The sequence below is a fragment of the Anomaloglossus baeobatrachus genome, chromosome 1 (assembly GCF_048569485.1).
Source record: "Anomaloglossus baeobatrachus isolate aAnoBae1 chromosome 1, aAnoBae1.hap1, whole genome shotgun sequence".
In the NCBI taxonomy this organism is placed as follows: Eukaryota; Metazoa; Chordata; class Amphibia; order Anura; family Aromobatidae; genus Anomaloglossus; species Anomaloglossus baeobatrachus.
Window position 1 is genome coordinate 300,848,907 of NC_134353.1, and position 25,229 is coordinate 300,874,135.

Below are 25,229 nucleotides of genomic sequence, written 5' to 3' on the forward strand. Positions count from 1 at the left end.
CAGGTTCCATCAGAGCTGAAGGCCCATTCTACCAGAGCCGTGGGTGCGTCCTGGGCATTGCGACACCAGGCTACGGCTCAACAGGTGTGCCAGGCAGCTACCTGGTCGAGTCTGCACACTTTCACCAAACATTATCAGGTGCATACCTATGCTTCGGCGGACGCCAGCCTAGGTAGAAGAGTCCTGCAGGCGGCAGTTGCCTCCCCGTAGGGGAGGGCTGTCTTGCAGCTCTAACATGAGGTATTTCTTTACCCACCCAGGGACAGCTTTTGGACGTCCCAATCGTCTGGGTCTCCCAATAGAGCGCCGAAGAAGAAGGGAATTTTGTTACTTACCGTAAATTCCTTTTCTTCTAGCTCTTATTGGGAGACCCAGCACCCGCCCTGTTGTCCTTCGGGATTGTTGGTTTGTTTGCGGGTACACATGTTGTTCATGTTGAACGGTTTTCAGTTCTCCGATGTTACTCGGAGTGAATTTGTTTAAACCAGTTATTGGCTTTCCTCCTTCTTGCTTTTGCACTAAAACTGGTGAGCCAGTGATCCCACTGGGGGTGTATAGCCAGAAGGGGAGGGGCCTTACACTTTTTAGTGTAATTGCTTTGTGTGGCCTCCGGAGGCAGTGCTATACACCCCAATCGTCTGGGTCTCCCAATAAGAGCTAGAAGAAAAGGAATTTACGGTAAGTAACAAAATTCCCTTCTTTATCTGCTTTGTGTGGTCAAATTGTTATTGTCTTTAAAAAATACAACAGGTCCCACAAACACAAGCCCTCATACAGTTATGTCGACAAAAAAATAAAAAAGTTATGGGTCTTGCAAGAAGGGAAGTGAAAAATGCAAACATATAAATTACATGAAAACTGTCTGCAGAGACAAGGGGAATAAAAGTTGGAAATTTGGTAATTTTTCAAGTTTTTTGGAAAGTTTCAAATTCAAAACAAACTAAATTTACTCCTAATGCAACATACAATGTATCACAAAAAAAAAAATCAGAATTACTAGAATATGCAGAAGCATTACAAAGCTATTAGTATATAAAGTGACACAAAAGCTTAGTTCTTTACAATTTTCAGGAAGTGATAACATAGAAAAGAGGGATTTTTCCTCTGGATCAATATGTTACGTTCTAGGTTAAATTCTATGGACTTAAACCTTAAAAAATGTGAAACTATGAATCATATCTGCTATTATGTACAGTGAGATCAGAAAAGAGGGCACAAATCACTTTATTTGACTTAGATTTTGGCATATCTAGCGCATACTGTTACACACAGATTCATTCATTCTACAGTTTAGATGTATAACAACATATACATTGTGTTGACTTGTGGGCATGGTAGTTGTCGTGTGTATTGCAACAACCAGGATCATGTGGGAACTTTGGATAAATACATTCTTTCTGGTTGGTCATATGACCCCATCTTTTACTGCTGTCTATTGCAATAATTATTCAATAAAGAAATGGATTTGCTCAACTAAATAGTATCCTTTGGAGAAAGGGTGATTGAATAGAATTTGGAACGTTGAGGCCACTCAGCAGCCAAAGAGGCAATCAGAGGTCATCTCACTGGAAAGCATCATGTTTGCTATCATTAATGGAGTTTGCTCACGAACAAAGGTCATTTTAAAGTTGATTTTAATTAATAGAATAATTGGAATATTAATAATTAACACATTTTGATGTGTTTAAAGAAATGTTCTTGTGCTGAGATAATACAATATTACATATGTGCTCCTGCTATGTACTGTGTAATGGCTGTGTCTGACCATACAGGGACATGGACTGATCACACCACAGCTCCTGGGCAGGGGAGGAAGTGAAAAAACTTTACAGATATTACTGCATGGGATCACTGCTGATTCTTTTTGTAAGGTAAAACATTTCACTGCCGATTTTTTTTTTTTTTTTTTTTTTTTTTTTTTTTTTTAAATATTTTACCTCAAAGAAATATTTATTTGCAATATCTGTATACACTTTTGCTTCCTCACCTGCCCAGTAGATACAATATGATCAGACCATGACTTGTACAGTCAGACACATCCATTATACAGTACATACCGTGTTTTTCCAAAAATAAGATCTCCCCCCAAAAATGAGCCCTAGCAGTCATTTGCAGCATTTTCAGCGTAAAGCTTAAATATAAGCCCTACCCCAAATATAAGCCTTAGTCCCGGCTCAATAATGAAGTGTCCCTGCAGCTAAAAAAGTTACAAATACTGCAGGACACTTCATTATAGACAGCGGGCATTCCGCAATCATTGTCACCAGATGCGGAGCGGGAGACCCTGCAGTGGATCGCATACCCGCACACATCAGATAATCACACCTGCACACATTCGATCTAACACACAATTAGCCATCAGATCACACACACACTCACCACATCCAGCGATACCGATTTCTTCTGGCCGGCAGAATTCTGAGACACAGTGCGGTGGAACGCAAGGACCTGCGGCTTCGGATGGAATGCTTATAGGACTTGCAATGCGTAACTTCTTCCGATTATTCCCTGCAGCCGCAGGCATTCTGTACCGCCGGATGTGGTGGGTGAGTGACAGTGTTTGTGTGTGTGTGTGTGTGTGTGTGTGTGTGATCTGATGTGTGATTGTGTGTGAGCGATGTGATTGGTGAATGTGTGTGTGATCTGGTGTGTGCGATCTGATGTATGTGAGTGTGTCGGCCAGAAGCAGGGGAGGATGACGTACAGCAAACCTGCTGAAATAGCCCACCGGAGATCACAGGGAGAACCTGGGAGCCACAAAGACATCCGGGGTCTGGTAAGTACGATTTTCCTGGGAAAGGGGAGGGGGACGAGGGCTTTTTTAGGGGTGTAAACTTACCCCAACCATGTTTCTCCAAGAATATGACCTACTCCAAAAATAAGTCCTAGCACTTTTTTGGGGGCAAAAAAAGGTATAAAACAATGTCTTATTTTTGGAAAAACACGGTAGCAGTGGCACATTTATAAAATTCTCAGCACATTAACATTTTTTTAAATACATTAAATTTGTGGAAATTATTATTATTCCAGATATGTTGAATAAAAGGAACTTTTTTCTTGGGACAAACCCTTTAATGCCATTCTGTATTACCTTCTGCACAAGGCATTAATGTGCTCATTTAAAGTAAACTTCCCTCTAAAGCACAGCCTCTCAATCTTCTTCAGGCCTCACCATTGGTCGCAGTTCAATACCAAAATGTAAGAAATTATATCATTGTATCTTAAAATCTGTCTCTTTTACACAGTGGAACATTACCATAAGATCAATAGAAGTAAATTACAGATCTAGGGAAGGTTATCTTGACTCAGATACACTGGGATATCACTGCACAAAATGTGTCAACATCTAACTTGACATCACTCAATGGCTTGGGCATGTTAAATGATCTGAATCGATTTGTGAGATAACACTCTGTAGCAATTTATGAAAATGCTTCATTATCAAGTCACGGTAACTTTTGCTACCTCATTGAATTGCTAAATCAGAGATTGCTGAAGCCTGAGAATGCTATTTGTAGTATACAATCATATATGTCAAAATTTGCTCTCTATCTTTGCCTCACTAATAATTAAAGAGGGTCTCATCAGTGAGGCCTGCCTTGCCATTTAATAAATACTGCTTTAAAGTAATACCCTAATTGACACACAAAATCAAACCCTTGATTATTTTTATCCATGTGATATAGCAATAACTAAAAAGATTTTGATCATGTTCCTGGTGGAGGGATTATTGCTCTTTTTCCAATTGGAGTCCAGCTAGGTTCATCAATGTAGCCAACCTCTATAAGAGAGGTTCTCTAGGAATAGAAAAAAAAATAACAAAAGGAAATCAGTACAGAATATGGACACTGCCATTGGTATAGTGGCAGAATCCTGTCCTAAAATGTTAGAGGATGTGCCTGTGAGAAAGTATAGTAGGAAGATCCACTGCAATGACATGGAAATATGTACCTATACCATGTACTGTCATTCAGAAAGACAGGCTGGAAAGCAGTGTGAGCAGCCTCTCCTTACTTAAGTACCCCTGATATCTCTAGTATTAGATCAGGTAGCGGTGTTAGTTGCCTCTTGTTACATCCACTGCCCTGGTATCTCCAGTAGTATACCAGAAAGTTAGGATGGGCAGCAGTGTGATTAGCTCTCTTTTTATCTCAGCACCCCTAGTATCTCTATTATTAGATCAGAAACACAGGATGGACAGCAGTAAGAGCAGCCTCTTTTACCTCAGCACCCCTGATATCTCCAATATTATATCAGCAAGACAAGGTGGACATCAGGGATAGCAGTCTGTTTTTACCTCAGCATCCCTACTACCTCCAGTATTAGATCAGATAGCCAAAGTGGCCAGCAGTGTGAGTGTACTCTTCGTACCTTGGCCCCCTGGTATTTCCAGTATTAGATCAGAATATCCACTTGGAATACATTTTCCTACAGACACGTTTCCTAATGTTCTAGAACTGGTTTCTGTCAGTATAACAAGGCACCTGCTTTATTTCTGTAGTTTTTACCTCCTAAGGCAAAACTTGTGAATTCCTAAATAAACGTATTTAGTAATTTATACATCATGTCATTTACTTTAGTTATTTTTTTTTATATTCCTGGAGAACCTCTTAAAAGAGAATCTGTTAGCAATCTTTCAAATGCAAGTCCAACGATACCTTCACATGACCAGTCTGTTTATCCGATACTGAGAAATCAGCTTTTGAATTGAAATGACATGTTCCCTTTCACTGGAATGAATCAGGAAGAAAATAGGAAAATATATGTCAGGCTTTCTTCTGTCTGTGTCCACTTCTGCTATTACTGGATTTAGTTCAGAACAACATATTACTTTGTTTAAGCAGAAGAGTAAACACATTGCATTTGCCTAGAATTTATATTGCAGATTGTTTATGTTTTGGTTGCCATTGTAGGTATAATTTAAAGAAGCGCATCCATCAAAGTTTTTATCCTTTTAAAATATTGCAATCATAATATTACATTGCACTCTGTACTTACAATTGTTAAGTTTCCCTCCTATCCAGTTAATTTTCTTTTCCATTAGGTCTACCTTGTATCTATATTGCTGACAGGAACTTGAAATAGTTTATTTTTAATGGAGTTTTGAATAAAAGCTATATTATATGGAAATTGGATCACCGCTGGACTTTTTCCTTTTTTCTTGGCCATGCCCCAACATAACTTAGAATAGATTTCTCAGTGTGTGACATATAATCACATGTATGTCTGTTGTACTCAAGCAATTTGTAATCACTCTGCAGTGAAAGCAGGGGTGTCATTGTATCACATAGCGAAGCCTCCCAGAGCACACCGTTTACTCTTGTGTGAGACATAATGACTCTCACTGGAGAGTGATTACAAGTTGAGTACAACCAAGATAAATGTGATTACTGACACATCTACGGACAGACATTGTGGGGTGCAGGGGCAGTACAGCAGAGGAGACTATGCTATGAAAGGAGAAGAGCTGATAGAAGGGTTATAATGAAGCACAACTAAACTCAACTGCACTGCTCCTCCCTCCACACTGACTAATATAGATGATTAGACCAGGAGATCAGAGCTGTATCATCACATCTCTCACACTAAAGGTACCGTCACACATAACGAGATCGCTAGCGAGATCGCAGCTGAGTCACGGTTTCTGTGACGCAGTAGCAATCCCGTTGGAGATCTCGTTATGTGTGACACCTACCAGCGATCAGGCCCCTGCTGTGAGATCTCTAGTCGTTGCAGAATGGTCCAGGCCATTTTCTTCAAAGGCGATGTCCTGCTGGGCAGGACACATCGCTGTGTTTGACACTGTGTGACAGGGTCATAAGAAAACTGCTCTAAGCTATTGTGGTATGTGTTCTTGGTTCTCCAGTGTCTTTCTGCCTGTTTATTATTGGTCAGCATCATACAGGGGAAAGAAGCACCCCCCCATCCCCTTAGTGAAATTTCTCTAATAACATCTACCTGGACTTAATGAAAATTAATTTACAAGAGGCAAAATATTTTGATTGGTAATTATCTGCAACAGAGTGGAAAAATTTAAAAAGACAAAACAAAAAATTAAACCTCTTTATCCCGCTGTGCAACCATCAGTACATCCTGTGTCCAGTTCAATATGAAAAAGTTGGAGAAAGTTTTTTTTTAAAGACACTGAACATAAGAACTCAATCTATTCACATCATTAGTATTTGTTGAGTTTTTATCCTCAGTATTTGTAAGCCAAAACCAGGGTGACACAATCAGAGGAAAGGTATATTAGAAACATGTGCATGACTTCTGGTTTTTATACTCACACCTGGTTTTGGATTACAAATACTGACGTAAGAAACTCAACAAATACTCAACTTTTTTTCATGCAATATCTGCTTTATAGTCATGAATATATACTTACACTTATCAGTTTAGTACAAATGAAAGAAAAAGATTTGCTAAAAATTTGCTGCGTAGACAAATATATATCCAACATATTGTCTGCTTAACAAACACTTGTGGCTAAAAAATCATGTAGCATTTACACACAAGCTAAAATTAATTATCAATGCATAAGATCACTGTTTCACATCCAAGTATACATTCGTGAAATTCATTTTTCTCATATGTATTTTGAAACATGATATTGCATTGACAGAAGCAATTTTAGTACCTGAAACTCACTAAGATATTGATGACAGCCAGTAGACAAGCATGGATGCTGTCAAACGTTGTATATTGCTGCCTTATATTTCTCTAAGATGTGACTCCCACCTGTCAGAGATACATACTACAGTTGCATAACACTATCAAAAATTGTAAGGGATTTTCTCACTTCACGAGCAACATCATATAGCTGAGAGAGGGATAATGCTCATATTGTCATTGCTTTGTGCCATGTAACCATAGCCATATAGCTCAGTCCATTCCTGACTTGAACACTAAATTTTATGCCATTCTATCAAGATATTTTAATTTTGTGTGTTTATCCTATTACATAAAAACTATTTATACCCAATGTGATTGCTACATTTATGCTTCTTTTATGACAAAAACTTTTCAACCACTTCAAAAAGGTCAGCAGTTGATGACAGTCCCTCAAAATCTAATAAAGTTGTATCAATATTAAAGTTGAAGAAATCATCATCCAACTCTCCAACATTTTCTTCATCAAGGTTGTTGTCAGCCTCCTCCTGTCCTTCTGAGATGCTACTTTCTGAAGTAGGGATGATGACAATACGTGGAATTGTGGCATGAATAATCCAGTCTAGGCTTCCACTCACGTCACTGTCCTTCAGTTTTGGATTACTTTTATTATTGTCCATGATAATGGATTCTAAACCAAGTGGATAAGTAATTGTGTTGAGTGAGTTTGATAGAAGAATCTCTTTTGTGTTCATTTTCTCTGCCTTCTTAATTGGCTGATGAACCATACGTATGGATGACATATTCTAAATGGCAGAAATATGAGTACAATTATTTTTAGAAAAAGCATATCCGTATTTATTTTACTTACAATGGATTGAAATCACGTATACTTAAATATGTTGCATTTAATAATGCCAGAAAAAAAAGTCAAAAACCTCTTAACATGTAAAATATACACGAAAACACACTCTGTTTAATGTTAATGTTTAGAAGTAGTTTGTTCTAAAAAAAAAGAACGGTCTGAACAGAAATTTACATGATCACATTGTAAAGCAAGGTCCCACTTTCTTATAATGTCTTAAAGAGGATGTGACACATATCTAACAATATGATCTCTACTGGAGATGAGTAAATATATTCAAGTGGAGTTACAAAAATATGATTTTGTCAACATGTGAATGTTTTGTAATGTATTTCCTACAATTTCAACTCTGAACTGGCAGTGTGGGATGGAAGAAGTCACACTACACTAGGAAGATACTGAAGTTACCAGAAATGTAACTTCAGAGTGCAGTTAGCAGGTCAACCAGCAGAGGGAAGCAGAGTAGTCAGCAAACCAAGTCAGCAGCAGGAGGTCAATATCGGCCACCAAAGGAATAAGCAAAGAGAAGTCAGGTGGTATGCCAGGGGTCAGAGCTGGTATTTCATGTATGAAACAAGAGGGAGAGAGAGACGGAGACGAAGTCACGAATAAAGCAACGTGAGAACCCGGGCAGACAGATAAATGACATGATATTGCATTGACAGAAGCAATTTTAGTACCTGAAACTCACTAAGATTTTGATGACAGCCCCTAGACAAGCATCGATGCTGTCAAAATTTGTATATTGCTGCCTTATATTTCTCTAAGATGTGACTTCCACCCGTCAGATAGAGATACATACTACAGTTGCATAAACACTATTAAAAATTGTCATCATACAGGGGAGAGAAGTACACACTCCTGGTGAAAACTCTCTAATAACCCCTACTTGGACTTATTGAAAACTAACTTATAAGAGGCCAAATATTTTGATTGCAAATAATGTATATTCACAATGGAGAGGCAAAATTAAAAAAGCAAAACAAAAAATTAAAACGCTTCATCCCGCTGTGCAACCATCATTATATTCTGTGTCCTGTTCATCATGAAAAATTTGGTGAAAGGTTTTTTTAAAAAAGCCTGAACATGAAAACTCAAACTATTAACTCATAATTCCTTAAGTGGGTATATAGAAATGCGTTTTCTAAAACAAATCTTGAAGGCCACATGCACACCTTGAGTATTTGGTGAGTTTTTTTCCCTCAGTATTTGTAAATCAAAACCAGGAGTGGAAGAGTCAGTATAATAGAAACATGTACATCACTTTTGGATATTTTACCCACTACTGATTATGGATTAAAAATACTGAGATAAAAAAACTCACCAAATACGTGTGCACATGTCCTAAAATATGTTTACTATGTCGTGTCATTTTTTTAATACAATATTTGCTTTATAATCATGAATATATACTTGGAAGTATCAGTCTAGTAGAAACGAACAAAAAGGATTTGATAGAAATTTTTTAAGGTGTGTTTACACCAAAACTCTGAAAACACTTAAAAGAATGAATATATGCACTGCTGTGTAAAAAAACAAAAACCTTTGCTGTTCATATGTTAAGGCTTTTAAACTTTTTATAGCCACTTCAGGTTTCAAAAGACACCAAGAGGCTAAAAGAAGTGACTTGACCATTCTTCAGGTGGCTTCCGCTCTGCGGATTCTGCATACTTTACAATACAGGTCAATAGGAATTGTAACGCGCATTTGTATTCATCCCACTATGTCTATACTTTGTAGGACCACCTTTCACTGCAATCACTGCTGCAAGTCTTTTGGAGTATGTCTTTACCAGCTTGCACAGCTAAAGGGTGACATTTTTGACCATTTTGTTTTGCAAAACAGCTCTAGCTCAGTGATATTGGATGGAGAGCGTCTGTCAACAGCAATTTTTAAGTCTTTCTACAGATTCTCAAAAGGATTTAGGTCAGGAGTTTTCCTAGACTATTATAGTCACTCAATGTGATTTTAGAATTCTAAATCCTCACAACATGATTTCCGCACACTGTCAGGATTCTCCCATGCTGACAGCAAGAGTAGGTCATCATATGGTCCCAAGTATGTGATTTTCATACTTCCAGCTACATTCTGACTAGACATGAGCTGCCTCTCTCAATACAAATGAATATCGCATTCTTGTAGTTATGTAACCTCCTGCTCTGATGTTGAAAACAGAGAATCGTAACAGTGTGCAGTGCGCACGCTGTGAGGATTCAGATGTCTGCAGTACATGAATATACCATTAGTACAAAAATTCCTCATTAGAACCTCCCTTTATACAGAAATATATAATCACATCCACAGTCAGTACAGAAATACATTACCAGCAGCACCAACAGTACAAAAATACATCACTAGAAGCACCATCAATACATAAATACTTTACCAGAAGTATTATTATTATTACAAAAATACATTACCAGAACCACCATCAATACATTAATACGTCACAAGAACCACCATCAGTACAGAAATACATCACTAGACCCACCATCAGTATAGAAATATATTTCCAGAACCACCAACAATACAGAAATACATCACCAGAAGCATATCAATACATCACCAAACCCAACATCAGTACATGAATGCAGACCACAAACCACCATCAGTACAGAAACATATCACCAGAATTACCATGAGTAAAGGAAAACATCACCATAACCTCCATCAATACAGGAAAAAAAAAATCACCAGAACTACCATCTACATAGGAATACAGCACCAAAACCACCAATGGTACATGAATACATCACCAAACTTAGTAAAGTGATCAATGTTACTGTCAGGTCAGCCCAATACATAATTGTAGTGCATAAACCCACAATTCCCACTTTGTCCTTACTAATGGTAAACAGATACTGCACTTTTTTACCAGTCATCATCAGTCTGTGGACCATACAGGAACCACAGTACTGAGAGACACAGGCAGTATCACAAATAAACATTTATTTACTTACATCCAGGTACCTAACAGGTGACATTTTCTTTGCCTGGAGTTGTTCTTTCTTTTTTTCTCCATCTTGACCATATATCATGTTGACTTTTCACAAAGACAGTTTATGACTGTGCCCCTGAATAATTGCTGCTCCCTGTGCTCCCTGCCTAAATATGACACCCACACTGTCCCTTTTATGGAACATACAGTACATTACAAAAGCGAATATACCCCTCGCAATTTTGAAAACATTTTATATATTTTCATGTGACAACAATAATGATATGAAATTTTTATACAATATAAAGTAGTCGGTGCACAGATTGTATAACAGGGTAATTTTAGTGTGGCCTCTAAACCAGTGTTCCCTAACTCCAGTCCTCAAGGCTCTCCAATAGTGCATGTTTTCAGGATTTTCTTAGCATTGCACAGTTGTTGGAATCATCACCTGTGCAATTGATTAAATTATCACTTGCGCAATACTAACGAAAACATGCACAGTTGATAGTCCGTGAGGACTGGAATTGGGGAACACTGCTCTAAATTGCTCAACACAGCCATTAATTTCTAAACCCCTGGTAACAAAGTGAGTACACCTATAACTGAAAATGGCCAAATTGTGCCCAAATTGTCTATTTTTTGTGTCCACCTTTATTTTCAAGCACTGCCGTAACTCTCTTGGGCATGGAGTTTACTAGAGCTTCCCAGGTTGCCACTGGAATCCTCTTCCACTCCTCCAAGATGACATCATGGAGCTTGTGAATGTTAGCAACGTTGTGCTCCTCCGCCTTCCGTTTGAGCATGCCCCACATATACTTGGCCAGTCAAGCACCTATACCCTTAGTTTCTTTAACAATGTATTGGTCACAGTGGTCGACTTGGAGGTGTGTTCTGAGTGGAAGCTGTCTTGCTAAACTGTTGTATGGTCCTAGCCAAAGTGCTGCAGCTCAGTTTCAGGGTGTTGACAATCTTTTTATAACCTTTGCCATCTTTATGTAGAGCAACAATTCTTTTTTTCAGATCCACAGAGAATTCTTTGACAGACATGAGGTACCATGTGGAACTTCCAGTGACCAGTATAAGAGAGTGTGTGATCCAGAAAACAAAAATTTAATACACAAGCTCCCCATTTACACCTGAGACCTTGTAATACTAATGCGTTACATGACATGGGGGAAATGGCTAGTAAGGCACAATTTGTCCATTTTCACTTAGGTGTGTAATTTTGTTGCCAGCGGTATATACAGTAATGGATGTGTGTTGAGTTAGGGTACACTGTTATTCAAACTATACACTGACTACTTTACATTGTATCAAATTGTCATATCTTCAGTTTTATCTCATGAAAAAATATAATAAAATATTTAGAAAAATGTGAGGAGTGTATTCACTTTCGTGATATACTATAGCCACCTCATTGTCCTCTTTTTTCCATACCTTTAACACTATTTGCTCACACTGTGTCCCCAACTCCTTGCTACAGTAAATAGTCTCTATACTGTGCCCCTTCCTCACACTCCTCCGCTCTGCATGCTGTACCCTCACACTGTCTCCCTATGCTTCCCCCTCTCTATACTACACCCACACTACCCAGTCTCTAGACTATACCTCCTCACGTTTTTCTCCCCCCATACTGTCCCTTAAACTTTTCTCCTCTATACTGTCCCATTATGCTCCCACCTACTCATCCTCACATATTTCTTACTCCTACTGTCACCTCACATATTCTCTTCATACTGCATCCTCACATATTTCTCCACACCCTCCTCATACTTCCCTCACACAGTATCCCCACACCTCATACTCTCTCATCCCACATTCCTCCTCTCACTTCCAAATCTACAATCTGTCTCCTCACACGTTCCCCCTCTCCATACTGTCTCCTCGGACAATCCCCCACTCCTCATACCGTCTCCCTACATATTACCTCATCACTTTCAATACTCTTTTTTTCACACATTCCCTTCCTCCACATTTATCTCTCCCCATACTGCCTGCTCAAACACTTCTCCTTTACTCTCAAGATTCCCTAACCTAAAGAAAACTGCAGGTATTTCAGCTCCATTAAACATTCACTGCCAATGCAGCACAGGAAATTGAATCTTCCCTCACACATTTACCAACTCCCCCCATAATGTTGTCTGCTCACACATTTACACCCTCCCCCGTATACTGTCATCTCTTCAATTATTTACTCCCTCACCGCATACTGTCATCTCCTTACACATTTACCCCCTCCCTTATACTGTCATCTCCTCACACATTTTTCTCCCTTGCTATACGGTCATCTGTTCACACATTTAGCCACAGTCCCTCAAACCCTTACTGGTGTCTCCTCACCCCCTCCATACTGTCTCCTTCTCCCTCTCTCCCCCCTACACAGTCGTTTCCTCACCCCCTATACTTTGGTCTCCCTCAATAGAACTCCTGTAGAGTTTGCCATCGTCCACCTCCTATGCGATGTAGTTGTGACGTTGCATAGTTCATGTGGCACCACAATTCAGCTGTAAAATTCTGCTGCATCAGGCCATTGGACGGTCTCCTCCTAGCTGCATACAGGGCAAATGCTCTGCATGCCTTCCCCTAGATACACCCCTACACCAAAATTTAAAACCATAATGAATTAATTCATCTGAAATCGAAGATTTTCTATAATTAATAATACTTTTGAATTGCATTATAACTTGAAGTCAGTTCCATTCTTTGCACTTTACAATCACTAAATGTCTAATAGATCAATGTGGGATGTGGTGGAATGAGAGATTATCAACACTTATTGGATATGTGATGCTATAATGTCAGTGTGGATGAAATCTCTAATGAATAATTTGGTGCGTTCTTGATACAAAATGATTTTTCTATACCTTTCCTTCAGGTAAAGCATTGCAGCTCCACGCCTTCGGAAGAATCTCTCCCTTTTGTTCTTGGATTTGACTGGAAGAAAACGAACTGCTTCTTTGAAAGCACATATTCTTGTGTACAGCTTCGTGCTCAACATCACTTAACACCTAAATATAAAATAACAATTGTGAACTAGCACGGATGTTTTCTATTATTTATCAATAATTATTAATACGCTAGCTGACATGTTGGCTAAGTTCTACATGTTCTACCTACTATGGGTTGACAATCACGTAAGAATACCATACCATTTATAAATCAATGAAGTTTAAGTTGTTTAAAACCGTTCCCACTGCACATTTTTCACACTGGTGTCTACCAGACAAAATGTTAAAATAATTAATTCTGAAAAAAGTAATTTAAAGGCAAGATGTGTTTTAATTTTAAGAAGCATTATGTTGTTGGGAAGACAATGCATGGCACAAATGACTTCTTTGAATTTCTATGTCATTCACCGTTCACATGATTTTGAACCTTAGTTAAAGAGGTGGTGCCACAAAGTTCATTTTCATGAAAGGATTTTGAAATAAATAAGTACCACAATTTAACATTTTGTTTTTTAAAGTTCTTGTGCTCAGATTATCTTATAAAAGCGTCCCTGCTATGTACTGTGTAATGGCTGTGTCTGACCTTATAGGAATATGGCCTTAACATACCACATATCCTGAACAAGAGTGAAAGCAAAAAAGTATACAAACAGCCAGTATGGCATCATAGCTGATTCTTTCTGTGTTTTTAAATAGGCAGGGAAATGTTTTACCTTACAGAAAGCAGTTTTTACAAAAATGGTTATTTTACCCTTAAACCAGGGGTCGGGAACCTATGGCTCGCGAGCCAGATATGGCTCTTTTGATGGCCGTATCTGGCTCGCAGACAGGGCTCCTACCTGTCTATGGGAAGGATCAGGGCCGGCGCCAGCACCCGGCTACTCAGGGGGGCCCGGTGGCCGCGCTGTCACCGCCCCCCGCCGAGGATCGAGCTTTCAATTGCATCGGCATCGCAGGTGCCGATACAATTGAGAGCAATGATGAGAGAGTGAGCGGCGCGCTCTCTCTCTTATCATTCTCCCCGCTGTGACTGTCGGCGTTCTTCTGACAGCTGTGCAGCGAGCGCGGTGACGTCATCACTGCGCGCCTGCTGAGAGGTCAGCGAGCGACAGCAATGGACGATGCGCCGAGGAGACCGGATCAGCGGGGGAACGAGAAGTGAGCCGCCCCTCTACTGACACTGGGCTCCCCTGACTCACAGGCCGGCCACTACACAGCGGCACTAGTACACATAGGGGCCCGGCAGCCACTCTGCGTCTATGTGTAGTGCTGCTGTGTAGTGGCCGAACTGTGAGTCAGGGGAGCCCAGTGTCAGTAGAGGGGCCCCTGACCTGGAGAGGCCACCAGCCGTGTCTGAGCTGCAGGAGTGCTTGTCCTGACCTGCACAGCAGACGGAATCTCCATCCTGCAGGACCTGCGATGATGTCACGCCCATGTGACTGTGTGGGAGGAGACACAGGATGCCGGGCAGAAAGCAAGAGAACTGAATCCTGAAGGAGATTTGGACACATGACTGGTAATAAGAAAAGAGGGGACATGAGGGTGAGGGGGGCTGCAGGGTGAGGGGCATATGAGGGCTGCAGACTGTGACAGAAGCATGTGAAGGGGTGCAGAGTGTTTGAGAGGGGTAAGTTGGGGTACAGGCAGGGTGAGATATGTGAGCAGGGTGTGTGAGATATGGGGGTGTATTGTGTGTGATATGGGGGGTGCAGGCTGTATGGGAAGCAGGGTATGTGACATATGGGGGTGTAGTGTGTGAGATCTGGGGGGTGCAGGCTGTATGGGAAGCAGTGTGTGTGTGTGTGGGATATGGGGGGTGCAGGCCGTATGGGAAGCAGTGTGTGTGTGTGTGATATGGGGGGTGCAGGCTGTATGGGAAGCAGGGTGTGAGAGATATGGGGGTGTAGGCTGTATGGGAAGCAGGGTGTGTGAGATATGGGGGTGTAGTGTGTGTGATATGGGGGTGCAGGCTGTATGGGGAGCAGGGTATGCGACATATGGGGGTGTAGTGTGTGGGATATGGGGGGTGCAGGCTGTATGGGGAGCAGTGTGTGTGTGTGATATGGGGGGTGCAGGCTGTATGGGGAGCAGTGTGTGTGTGATATGGGGGGGGTGCAGGCTGTATGGGAAGCAGGGTATGTGACATATGGGGGTGTAGTGTGTGAGATCTGGGGGGTGCAGGCTGTATGGGAAGCAGTGTGTGTGTGTGGGATATGGGGGGTGCAGGCTGTATGGGGAGCAGTGTGTGTGTGTGATATGGGGGGTGCAGGCTGTATGGGAAGCAGGGTGTCTGGGCCACTGACAGATACAATTGCTCCAGCGGTCACTTAGTACACAAAGGAGTGTTCCTCTCTGCTGCACTAAGCCACCGCTGGACCTAAACAATAATTCGCTGTAAAATAAAAAAATAGATAATTGACATAACTGACAATGCGTTGTGTGACATGTCCAATATTCCAGCTTCTTTCTTCTGCGAATGCCTCAAAGCTGGCATTCTCTCAGCATCAGGTGGGAAGAATGCCAGCTTCCAGTCATGCGCAGGAAAAAGAAGAAGCCAGACTGCTGGACTGATGTCATGCATCGCAAGTTCACAATGTAAGTTATTTATTTGATTTTTTTACTGCTAATTACCATTGTTTCAGTCCAGTTGTGGCTTTATACAGCAGGGAGGAGCATTCCTTGCTGTACTAAGTGAACATTGGAGCGATTGATCTGTCAATGGCCCTTTAAACATATTGTACGGCTCTCGCGGAATTATATTTCAAAATATGTGGCGTTTACGGCTCTCTTAGCCAAAAAGGTTCCTGACCCCTGCCTTAAACTGTGGGCAAGACATCAGCACACCATCTTAATCCTTACTATTCCCCCCAAGATTAAGGTCCAAAGATAGTCATGAATTTATCTCTGTACAAAAAGTTCCACTGATTCCATCATGATTCAACTTCTATAGCAGAAGTCTTATTGGTAATAGCAAGATTTTAGGTTAATAGATGTGATCCCATGATATATTTGTGATATGACTCCCTAATGTAAAAGTCACATTGACATGCGCTAACATATGTAGCTTTATTTATCCCCTCACAATACTTGACGTAAGATTGCATTATAGTCAGGATGGGTTTACTGCAAAATGATGTAAGCTTATGTCATGGCGATCATGTGAGCATAGGAGCTGTGCCCGCACAATCACTGCCAGTCTGCCAGGAGCTCAGCTTAAGTTATAGCTCCGAAGGTGACAGCTCCAAAGTGCAGCCCGTCCTGTTTGCAGCTGTCATGAACTGAACCGCAATCGCCAGGGAATCAATCACTCGGCACTCGCAGTTCAGTCCAGGCTGCACTCCGGAGCTCAGGTGAGAGCTCCAGAGTTCAGTGCAGGTAACCGCGGCCAGGCCTGGTATAACTGGAGATTCCTCTGGTAGCCAGTCCAACGCTGTATATGTTGAAGCGTTCCAAAATTAGTATCTCATAAAATGACACTGGTCAGAATTTTAAAATTTTGCCAAGTCATTAAGGTAAAAACAGGCTAGGGATGAAGGGGTTAAAATTCTCTTGCAGCCAACTGAAGATTCTCTGATCCGAGATAATTGAATCAATTATGCAAATGTCACTGATCAAAATCTGATAAGAGTTTTATCAGAGTGTAAATATAGTGTCATCCAATGCCCTCAGATAAAGAGAAGATGGAGAAAAAAAAGTCTCCATTTTATCCATTGTGGCAATCCACGGTAATCAGTACACAATGTCACTTGAGTACAGTCCAATGTTTTCTATAAACCGATTGACTTGCATAGCCAAGTACAACCTGGTAATCGGATCAAACTCGGACATGCAGTCATTTTTTCCCACTCACGGGCTGTTTGAGGAAAAAATCAGACATGTGCATGGTTCAATAGATTAACATTAGTCTGAGTGCAATCTGATGTTTTACCTCTGTTTTACACATACCTGTCTTAAAAACAGGTAAAGTTAGAAAAAAGTCTACAACACATCAGCTGCACTAACATCCTACTGATTTCTCTACAGACTAGAAGATCCCTAGCCACACAACTTAAAAACACAAATTCTGACCTGGCTACCTGAAAAAGGCCATCGAGTAGTTTCTCGTACCTACTAAGGAACCTGAGAAGAGGCCGCTATGCACAATTACCCAAGAGAGGGAGAATGTGCAGAGGTAATGGGGCGCAAGGGGAGGAAGCTAAAGCATATGTACAAATGGGGAAAAAGTAGAATATTTATTATTATTATTATTATTGTTTATTATTATAGCGCCATTTATTCCATGGCGCTTTACAAGTGAAAGAGGGTGTACGTACAGCAATCATTAACAGTACAAAACAGACTGGCATAGGAGGAGCGAGGACCCTGCCCGCGAGGGCTCACAGTCTACAGGGAATGGGTGATGGTACAATAAGTGAGGACAGAGCTGGTTGCGCAGTCGTGTACTGGACTGAGGGCTTTTGTAGGTTGTAAGCTTGTTGGAAGAGGTGGATCTTGAGGTTCCTCTTGAAGCTTTCCACGGTAGGGGAGAGTCTGATATGCTGAGGTAGAGCGTTCCAGAGTATGGGGGAGGCATGGGAAAAATATTGTACGCAATTGTGGGAATAGGAGATAAGAGAGGAGTAGAGAAGAAGATCTTGTGAGGATCTGAGGTTGCGTGCAGGTAGGTACCGGGAGACTAGGTCACAGATGTAGGGAGGAGACAGGTTGTGGATGGCTTTGTATGTCATGGTTAATGTTTTGAACTAGAGTCATTGGGCGATGGGAAGCCAGTGAAGGGATTGGTAGAGTGGCGAGGCTGGGGAATAGCGAGGGGAGAGCTGGATTAAGCGGGCTGCAGAGTTTAGGATAGATTGGTGGGGTGCAAGAGTGTTGGAAGGGAGGTCAGAGAGCAGGAGGATGCAGTAGTCGAGGCGGGAGATGATGAGGGCATGCACTAATATTTTTGATGATTCTTGGTTAAGGAAAGCACGGATTTGGGAGATATTTTTGAGTTGTAGTCTGCATGAGGTGAAGAGGGCTTGGATGTGTGGCTTGAAGGATAGAGCAGAGTCGAGGGTTACTCCAAGGCAACGAGCTTGTGAGACTGGGGAGAGTGAGCAACCATCAAGTTTGATGGAAAGGCTTGTTGGAGGAGATAAGTGAGGAGCAGGAAAGACAATGAACTCTGCTTTGTCCATGTTAAGGTTTAGGAATCGCGCAGAGAAGAAGGATGAAATAGCAGACAGACATTGGGGAATTTTGGTTAGTAGAGAGGTAATGTCAGGTCCAGAGAGGTAGATCTGTGTGTCATCGGCATAGAGATGATACTGAAAGCCGTGGGACTCTATGAGCTGTCCCAGGCCGAAGGTGTAGATGGAGAACAGCAGGGGTCCAAGAACTGAACCTTGGGGGACACCGACAGATGGGGGCAAGATGAGGAAGTGGTGTGAGAATGGGAGACGCTGAAAGTTCGGTCGGTTAGGTATGAGGAGATCCAAGATAGGGCCAAGTCTGTGATGCCCAGAGATGAGAGAATCTGTAGTAGGAGGGAATGGTCTACTGTGTCGAAGACAGAGGACAGGTCCAGGAGGAGGAGGATAGAGTAGTGTCGCTTGGCTTTGGCGGTTAGTAGATCATTGGTGACTTTGGTTAGGGCAGTTTCAGTAGAGTGATGTGGTCAGAAGCCAGATTGTAGCTGGTCAAAGAGGGAACAGGAGGAGAGGTACGAGGACAGTTCAAGATGGACATGCTTTTCCAGTAGTTTTGAGGCATAGGGGAGAAGGGATATGGGGCGATAGTTTGACACAGAGGATGGATCAAGGGAGGGCTTTTTGAGGATGGGTGTAATGGAGGCATGTTTAAAGCATGAGGGGAATACACCACTTGTTAGTGATAGAGTGAAGAGATGGGTTAGGGCTGGGATGAGGACTGTGGTGATGTTGGGGATGAGGTGCGATGGGAGCGGGTCCAGTGCACAGGTGGTTAGAAGTGATCTTGAGAGTAGAGTGGAAAGATTGTTTTCTGTCATGGTGGAGAAGCTGGATTTGGAGGAAGAGGGCTGAGTAGATATGATGAGGGGCCGTGGTGATTGTGGGCGAAAGCTTGCTCTGATGTTGTCAATCTTCTGCTTGAAGAAAGAGGCAAAGTCTTCAGCTGAGATGAGAGGAGAGGGAGGTGGTGCTGGAGGACGGAGGAGAGAATTAAAAGTGTTGAATAGCTGTTTAGGGTTGTGGGAGATAGAGAGGATATGAGGGATGAGAAGTAGGTTTGTTTTGCAGCAGTGAGTGTGGACTTGAAAGTGGTGAGGGACTCTTTATATGCAATGAAGTGATCAGTGGAATGAGACTTCTTCCATCTGCACTCAGCAATTCTGGAAGCCCGTCTCAGTTCTTTAGTTTGTCTCGTGTGCCAGGGTTGCCTGTTTCATAGTTTCATAGTTTCATAGTTTTTAAGGTTGAAGGGAGACTCTAAGTCCATCTAGTTCAACCCGTACGTAGCCTAACATGTTGATCCAGAGGAAGGCAAAAAAACCCCAATGTGTCAAACAAGCTCCAATGGGGAAAAAAAATCCTTCCTGACTCCACATACGGCAATCAGACTAGTTCCCTGGATCAACACCCTGACATAAAATCTAATATACATAACTGGTAATATTACATTTTTCAAAAAAGGCGTCCAGGCTTTGCTTAAATGTTAGTAGTGAATCACTCATTACAACATCATGCGGCAGAGAGTTCCATAGTCTCACTGCTCGTACAGTAAAGAATCCTCATCTGTGATTATGATTAAACCTTCTTTCCTCAAGACGTAGCGGATGCCCCCGTGTTCCAGTCGCAGGCCTAGGTGTAAAGAGATCTTTGGAAAGGTCTCTGTACTGTCCCGTCATATGTTTATACATTGGGATTAGATCCCCCCTAAGCCTTTGTTTTTCCAAACTAAATAACCACCAAGTTTAATAACCTGTCTTGGTATTGCAGCCCACCCATTCCTCTAATAATCTTGGTTGCTCTTCTATCTGTAGAATTAGCCACTGGTAAAGTACCACATCAATTAATAGGATAGTCAGCCGGGGTACAAGAAGTAAAACTTAACTTTTAATATATTCCTTAAAAGAAGCCGGAGATCCCAACCTCAAATAAAATGTTATCTTAAAATAGCCAGAACAACACACAGTTCCCCTCAGCATGTAAGAGGGGTTCAAACGGCCAGAAGGTCACTTCTTATATGATAACAACAGTCTGGTAAGCTGACCACTGTAAATCTGCAAAGACAGGGCAGCTACCAACAGGATAAGGACCACCTCATTACCACTGGGTCACAATAAATCACTGTTTTTATATAAAGAAAAGGTGGAATGGTCTCACCCAGAAACTAGAGGATCCTCATAGCACTCAGGGCGTCCCAATGGTCCTTGCATGGACTGAGCATATGGTCCCCTTAATAGGAAATAAGTGGTGTCCCCCCTGTTGATTGTGCGGGTTTTGGTGTGTGTGAGGGGGGCAGCTGTTTCGAGAGCTGTAGAGATTGTAGTGTTGTATAAAGTTGCAGCAGCATCTGCATCGTGTAAAAATGCAATGTCTGTGAGAGGGAGAAGGGACTGAGAAAGTGCGTGTAAATCAAGGTGTTTGATATTTCTGCGAGGGTGTGAAAGTTTGTGGAGGGGGGTTGCGTACTTGGAGAAGAGAGGGAAGAGAATGTGAGTAGGTTGTGGTCGGACAGGTGGAGAGGTGAGTTAGAGAGGTTAGATAGGGAAGAGAGGCGAGTGAAGATGAGGTCCAGCGTGTGTCCATTTTTGTGAGTAGCTGCAGAAGACAATTGGGTGGGCCAAAGAAGGAAGCGAGTGTTAGAAGTTTGGAGACAGATGAGTGGGAAGTGTCAATAGGGATATTGAAATCACCCATGATGATGGTGGGGATGTCGGTGGAAAATAAGTAAAGAAGTGTAATAGCCAGGTGGTGAAATGGTCAAAAAAGGCAGTGGCTGGGCCTGGAGGGCGGTAAATGACAGCCAGTTGAAGGTTGGAGGGGGCGTAGATGCGTACGGAGTGCACCTCAAAAGATGGGAGAGTAACAGAGGGTGGTAGTGGAATTGGTGTAAAGGAGCATTGGTCGGACAGGAGTAAACCAACTCCTCCACCATGCTTGTTGTTGGGGCGGGGGGATGTGAGAGAGTTGGAGACCGCCATAAGAAAGTGCAGCAGGAGAGGCTTTATCAGAGGGGGTGAGCCAGGTTTCAGTGATGGCGAGGAAGGAAAGTTTATTAGTGATGAAAAGATCATGAATGTAGGATAGTTTGTTGCAGACAGAGTGAGGGTTCCATAGAGCTCCTGTTAGTGGGACTGGAGGAGCGGGAGCTGGGTGGATGGGTATGAAGTTAGAGAGGTTGCGGAAATTTGTGATAGGTTGTGGATGAGGGTTTGAAGTGACAATAGGGATGTGGTGTGGAGGTCTAGGATTAGGAGAGATATCTCCAGCAGTGAGGAGAAGCAGTGAGAGTGTTAGTAGGTGGGAGCAGGAGAGGCCATGAGATGGTCGTGTGTGTCTGGAGACACTGGGTAAAATGTGGAGGAAAATATCTGAGGGGAAGGTGAGATGGGTGGGGAGGATGGCGGGAGAGATGAATAGCTCATTACTGGGTTTAGGGATCAGAGGGGAAAGTAGAAAGTGAAGTATTATAGTGGTGAAAGTGAAGGTAAACACAAACATTGTTTACTGTGACTATGTATCCAGTTACCTTCCGGTCGCATCCAGCCCAATTGTGGCCTAATTCAATGCATCATACTTACATGGTGCATACTTGTCATGGTGCAGACGAAAAGTCTTTGTGCAGACTTTTAGTTGCCCCAGTATATACATATTCAAGTGCAATAAGCTGTGAAGGGGTGGGGTGCAACAAGAACCTCTTGATCACTCAATCAAAGAAGCCAGATGCAGCATCACATAGGCAAAATAAACAAAGGTCATAAAAGGAATGTGGGTAACAGGGGGGGGGGGTCACAATGAGATGCTGGAGCATGCCAGGGAGATATTGAAGCAAAGAGAGAACAGGTCGGATATATTAGGAAAGTAGGGTGGATGAATTAACATACCATGTATTAGCACACACATCAGAGAGAAGGGGAGATCAGTTCAGTTCATGGGAAAGTAGGGTGGATGAATTAACATACTTGTCATGGTGCAGACGAAAAATAATAAATTAAAGCAAGAGAATCCTCCCGCCAACTTGAGGACAGAAGAAAGGTGTTGGGAAGGTCAATGAGAAAACACAGAGCAGTAACACAACTGGTCTCTGTCTAGAATGCAAAATCCCTTAGTTGCTCAATACTAGTTTCAGCTTACGTCCCTGTACATTTTCTCTGAAATGTAGCATTTCATTCAATAATATGCCTGGCTTCAATGCCCTATGCCATGCTTCTATGTGCTATGCATGAGCATGAGTCAATTTTATAATGAAAGTTATATAACCTTTTCTAACATACCATTGGCTTTCAGTGTAAAAATGACTTTTGAGTCAACGTAGCATGGCCAGTCTGAAGACCAGTGACATCAGTGAGAAGCAGACAAGACAGACGCCGCACACCAGAGATATTGGTATTAGAAGAGTATTTTATCACACTCACACTATATTACATGCATGTACACAAACATTTATTGAATAAATATACAGTTAGGTCCAGAAATATTTGGACAGTGACACAATTTTCGCGAGTTGGGCTCTGCATGCCACCACATTGGATTTGAAATGAAACCTCTACAACAGAATTCAAGTGCAGATTGTAACGTTTAATTTGAAGGTTTGAACAAAAATATCTGATAGAAATTGTAGGAATTGTACACATTTCTTTACAAACACTCCACATTTTAGGAGGTCAAAAGTAATTGGACAAATAAACCAAACCCAAACAAAATATTTTTATTTTCAATATTTTGTTGCGAATCCTTTGGAGGAAATCACTGCCTTAAGTCTGGAACCCATGGACATCACCAAACGCTGGGTTTCCTCCTTCTTAATGCTTTGCCAGGCCTTTACAGCCGCAGCCTTCAGGTCTTGCTTGTTTGTGGGTCTTTACGTCTTAAGTCTGGATTTGAGCAAGTGAAATGCATGCTCAATTGGGTTAAGATCTGGTGATTGACTTGGCCATTGCAGAATGTTCCACTTTTTTGCACTCATGAACTCCTGGGTAGCTTTGGCTGTATGCTTGGGGTCATTGTCCATCTGTACTATGAGGCGCTGTCCGATCAACTTTGCGGCATTTGGCTGAATCTGGGCTGAAAGTATATCCCTGTACACTTCAGAATTCATCCGGCTACTCTTGTCTGCTGTTATGTCATCAATAAACACAAGTGACCCAGTGCCATTGAAAGCCATGCATGCCCATGCCATCACGTTGCCTCCACCATGTTTTACAGAGGATGTGGTGTGCCTTGGATCATGTGCCGTTCCCTTTCTTCTCCAAACTTTTTTCTTCCCATCATTCTGATACAGGTTGATCTTTGTCTCATCTGTCCATAGAATACTTTTCCAGAACTGAGCTGGCTTCATGAGGTGTTTTTCAGCAAATTTAACTCTGGCCTGTCTATTTTTGGAATTGATGAATGGTTTGCATCTAGATGTGAACCCTTTGTATTTACTTTCATGGAGTCTTCTCTTTACTGTTGACTTAGAGACAGATACACCTACTTCACTGAGAGTGTTCTGGACTTCAGTTGATGTTGTGAACGGGTTCTTCTTCACCAAAGAAAGTATGCGGCGATCATCCACCACTGTTGTCATCCGTGGACGCCCAGGCCTTTTTGAGTTCCCAAGCTCACCAGTCAATTCCTTTTTTCTCAGAATGTACCCGACTGTTGATTTTGCTACTCCAAGCATGTCTGCTATCTCTCTGATGGATTTTTTCTTTTTTTTCAGCCTCAGGATGTTCTGCTTCACCTCAATTGAGAGTTCCTTAGACCGCATGTTGTCTGGTCACAGCAGCAGCTTCTAAATGCAAAACCACACACCTGTAATCAACCCCAGACCTTTTAACTACTTCATTGATTACAGGTTAACGAGGGAGATGCCTTCAGAGTTAATTGCAGCCCTTAGAGTCCCTTGTCCAATTACATTTGGTCCCTTGAAAAAGAGGAGGCTATGCATTACAGAGCTATGATTCCTAAACCCTTTCTCCGATTTGGATGTGAAAACTCTCATATTGCAGCTGGGAGTGTGCACTTTCAGCCCATATTATATATATAATTGTATTTCTGAACATGTTTTTGTAAACAGCTAAAATAACAAAACTTGTGTCACTGTCCAAATATTTCTGGCCCTGACTGTATATATGTAAGAAATACCAATAGAAGTAAACGCTCTGCATGACTGTTTTTCTGGCCTTATTTAACAACCGTATGTGCCACACCAATACTGTTGACTGTTGCTGTAACTTCATTTTCAAGTGTGTATCTACCAACCAATGTAGGAATCTTGCTTACAGTTTTTTTTTATCACAAGTTAAAAGGGAAAGAGAGTGTTTGAAAAAAAGAAATGTTAAAAATGATACGCACTTTCTTTTTATATTATAGTATTGTTATGCGCAGGAGTTGACCACCTTCATGGGTCAGACTCCAAGTGCCCTTGAGTGCTTCTGCTTCCTTGCCCGAGATGCCCCCCACGGTTACTACACTGCCTAGGCACCGGTCTTAACGATTGACTAATCCTCGTGACGTTCTGCTGGCTACCCGGTTGCCTGAGCCTAAGTTCAGAGAATGGACCTCTGCGCATGTGCGGACTGGATGTGTTCAGCCAGAGCCTAACTCCAGAGAATGGCCCACTGAGCATGCTCAGACTGATTGTGCTCAGTCTGCGTCTAATTCCAGGAATCGGACTACTGAGCATGCTTGGGCTTATTATG

The 25,229-nt window shown here is 41.9% G+C and overlaps 1 protein-coding gene across 1 annotated transcript in view; it reads right to left on the reverse strand.

Moving 5' to 3' along the window:
* Positions 1-683: 683 nt before the first annotated feature.
* The window catches only part of LOC142312151 (melanopsin-B-like), a 353,734-nt gene continuing 329,188 nt past the window's right edge, over positions 684-25,229 (reverse strand). Inside the window, exons 9-10 of the mRNA XM_075351056.1 lie at positions 13,277-13,420; positions 684-7,415 (exon numbers count right to left, since the gene is read on the reverse strand). Of these exons, the coding sequence (XP_075207171.1) occupies positions 7,008-7,415; positions 13,277-13,420 (552 nt within the window). The 3' untranslated portion in view covers positions 684-7,007. The remainder of the gene's footprint in view (positions 7,416-13,276; positions 13,421-25,229) is intronic.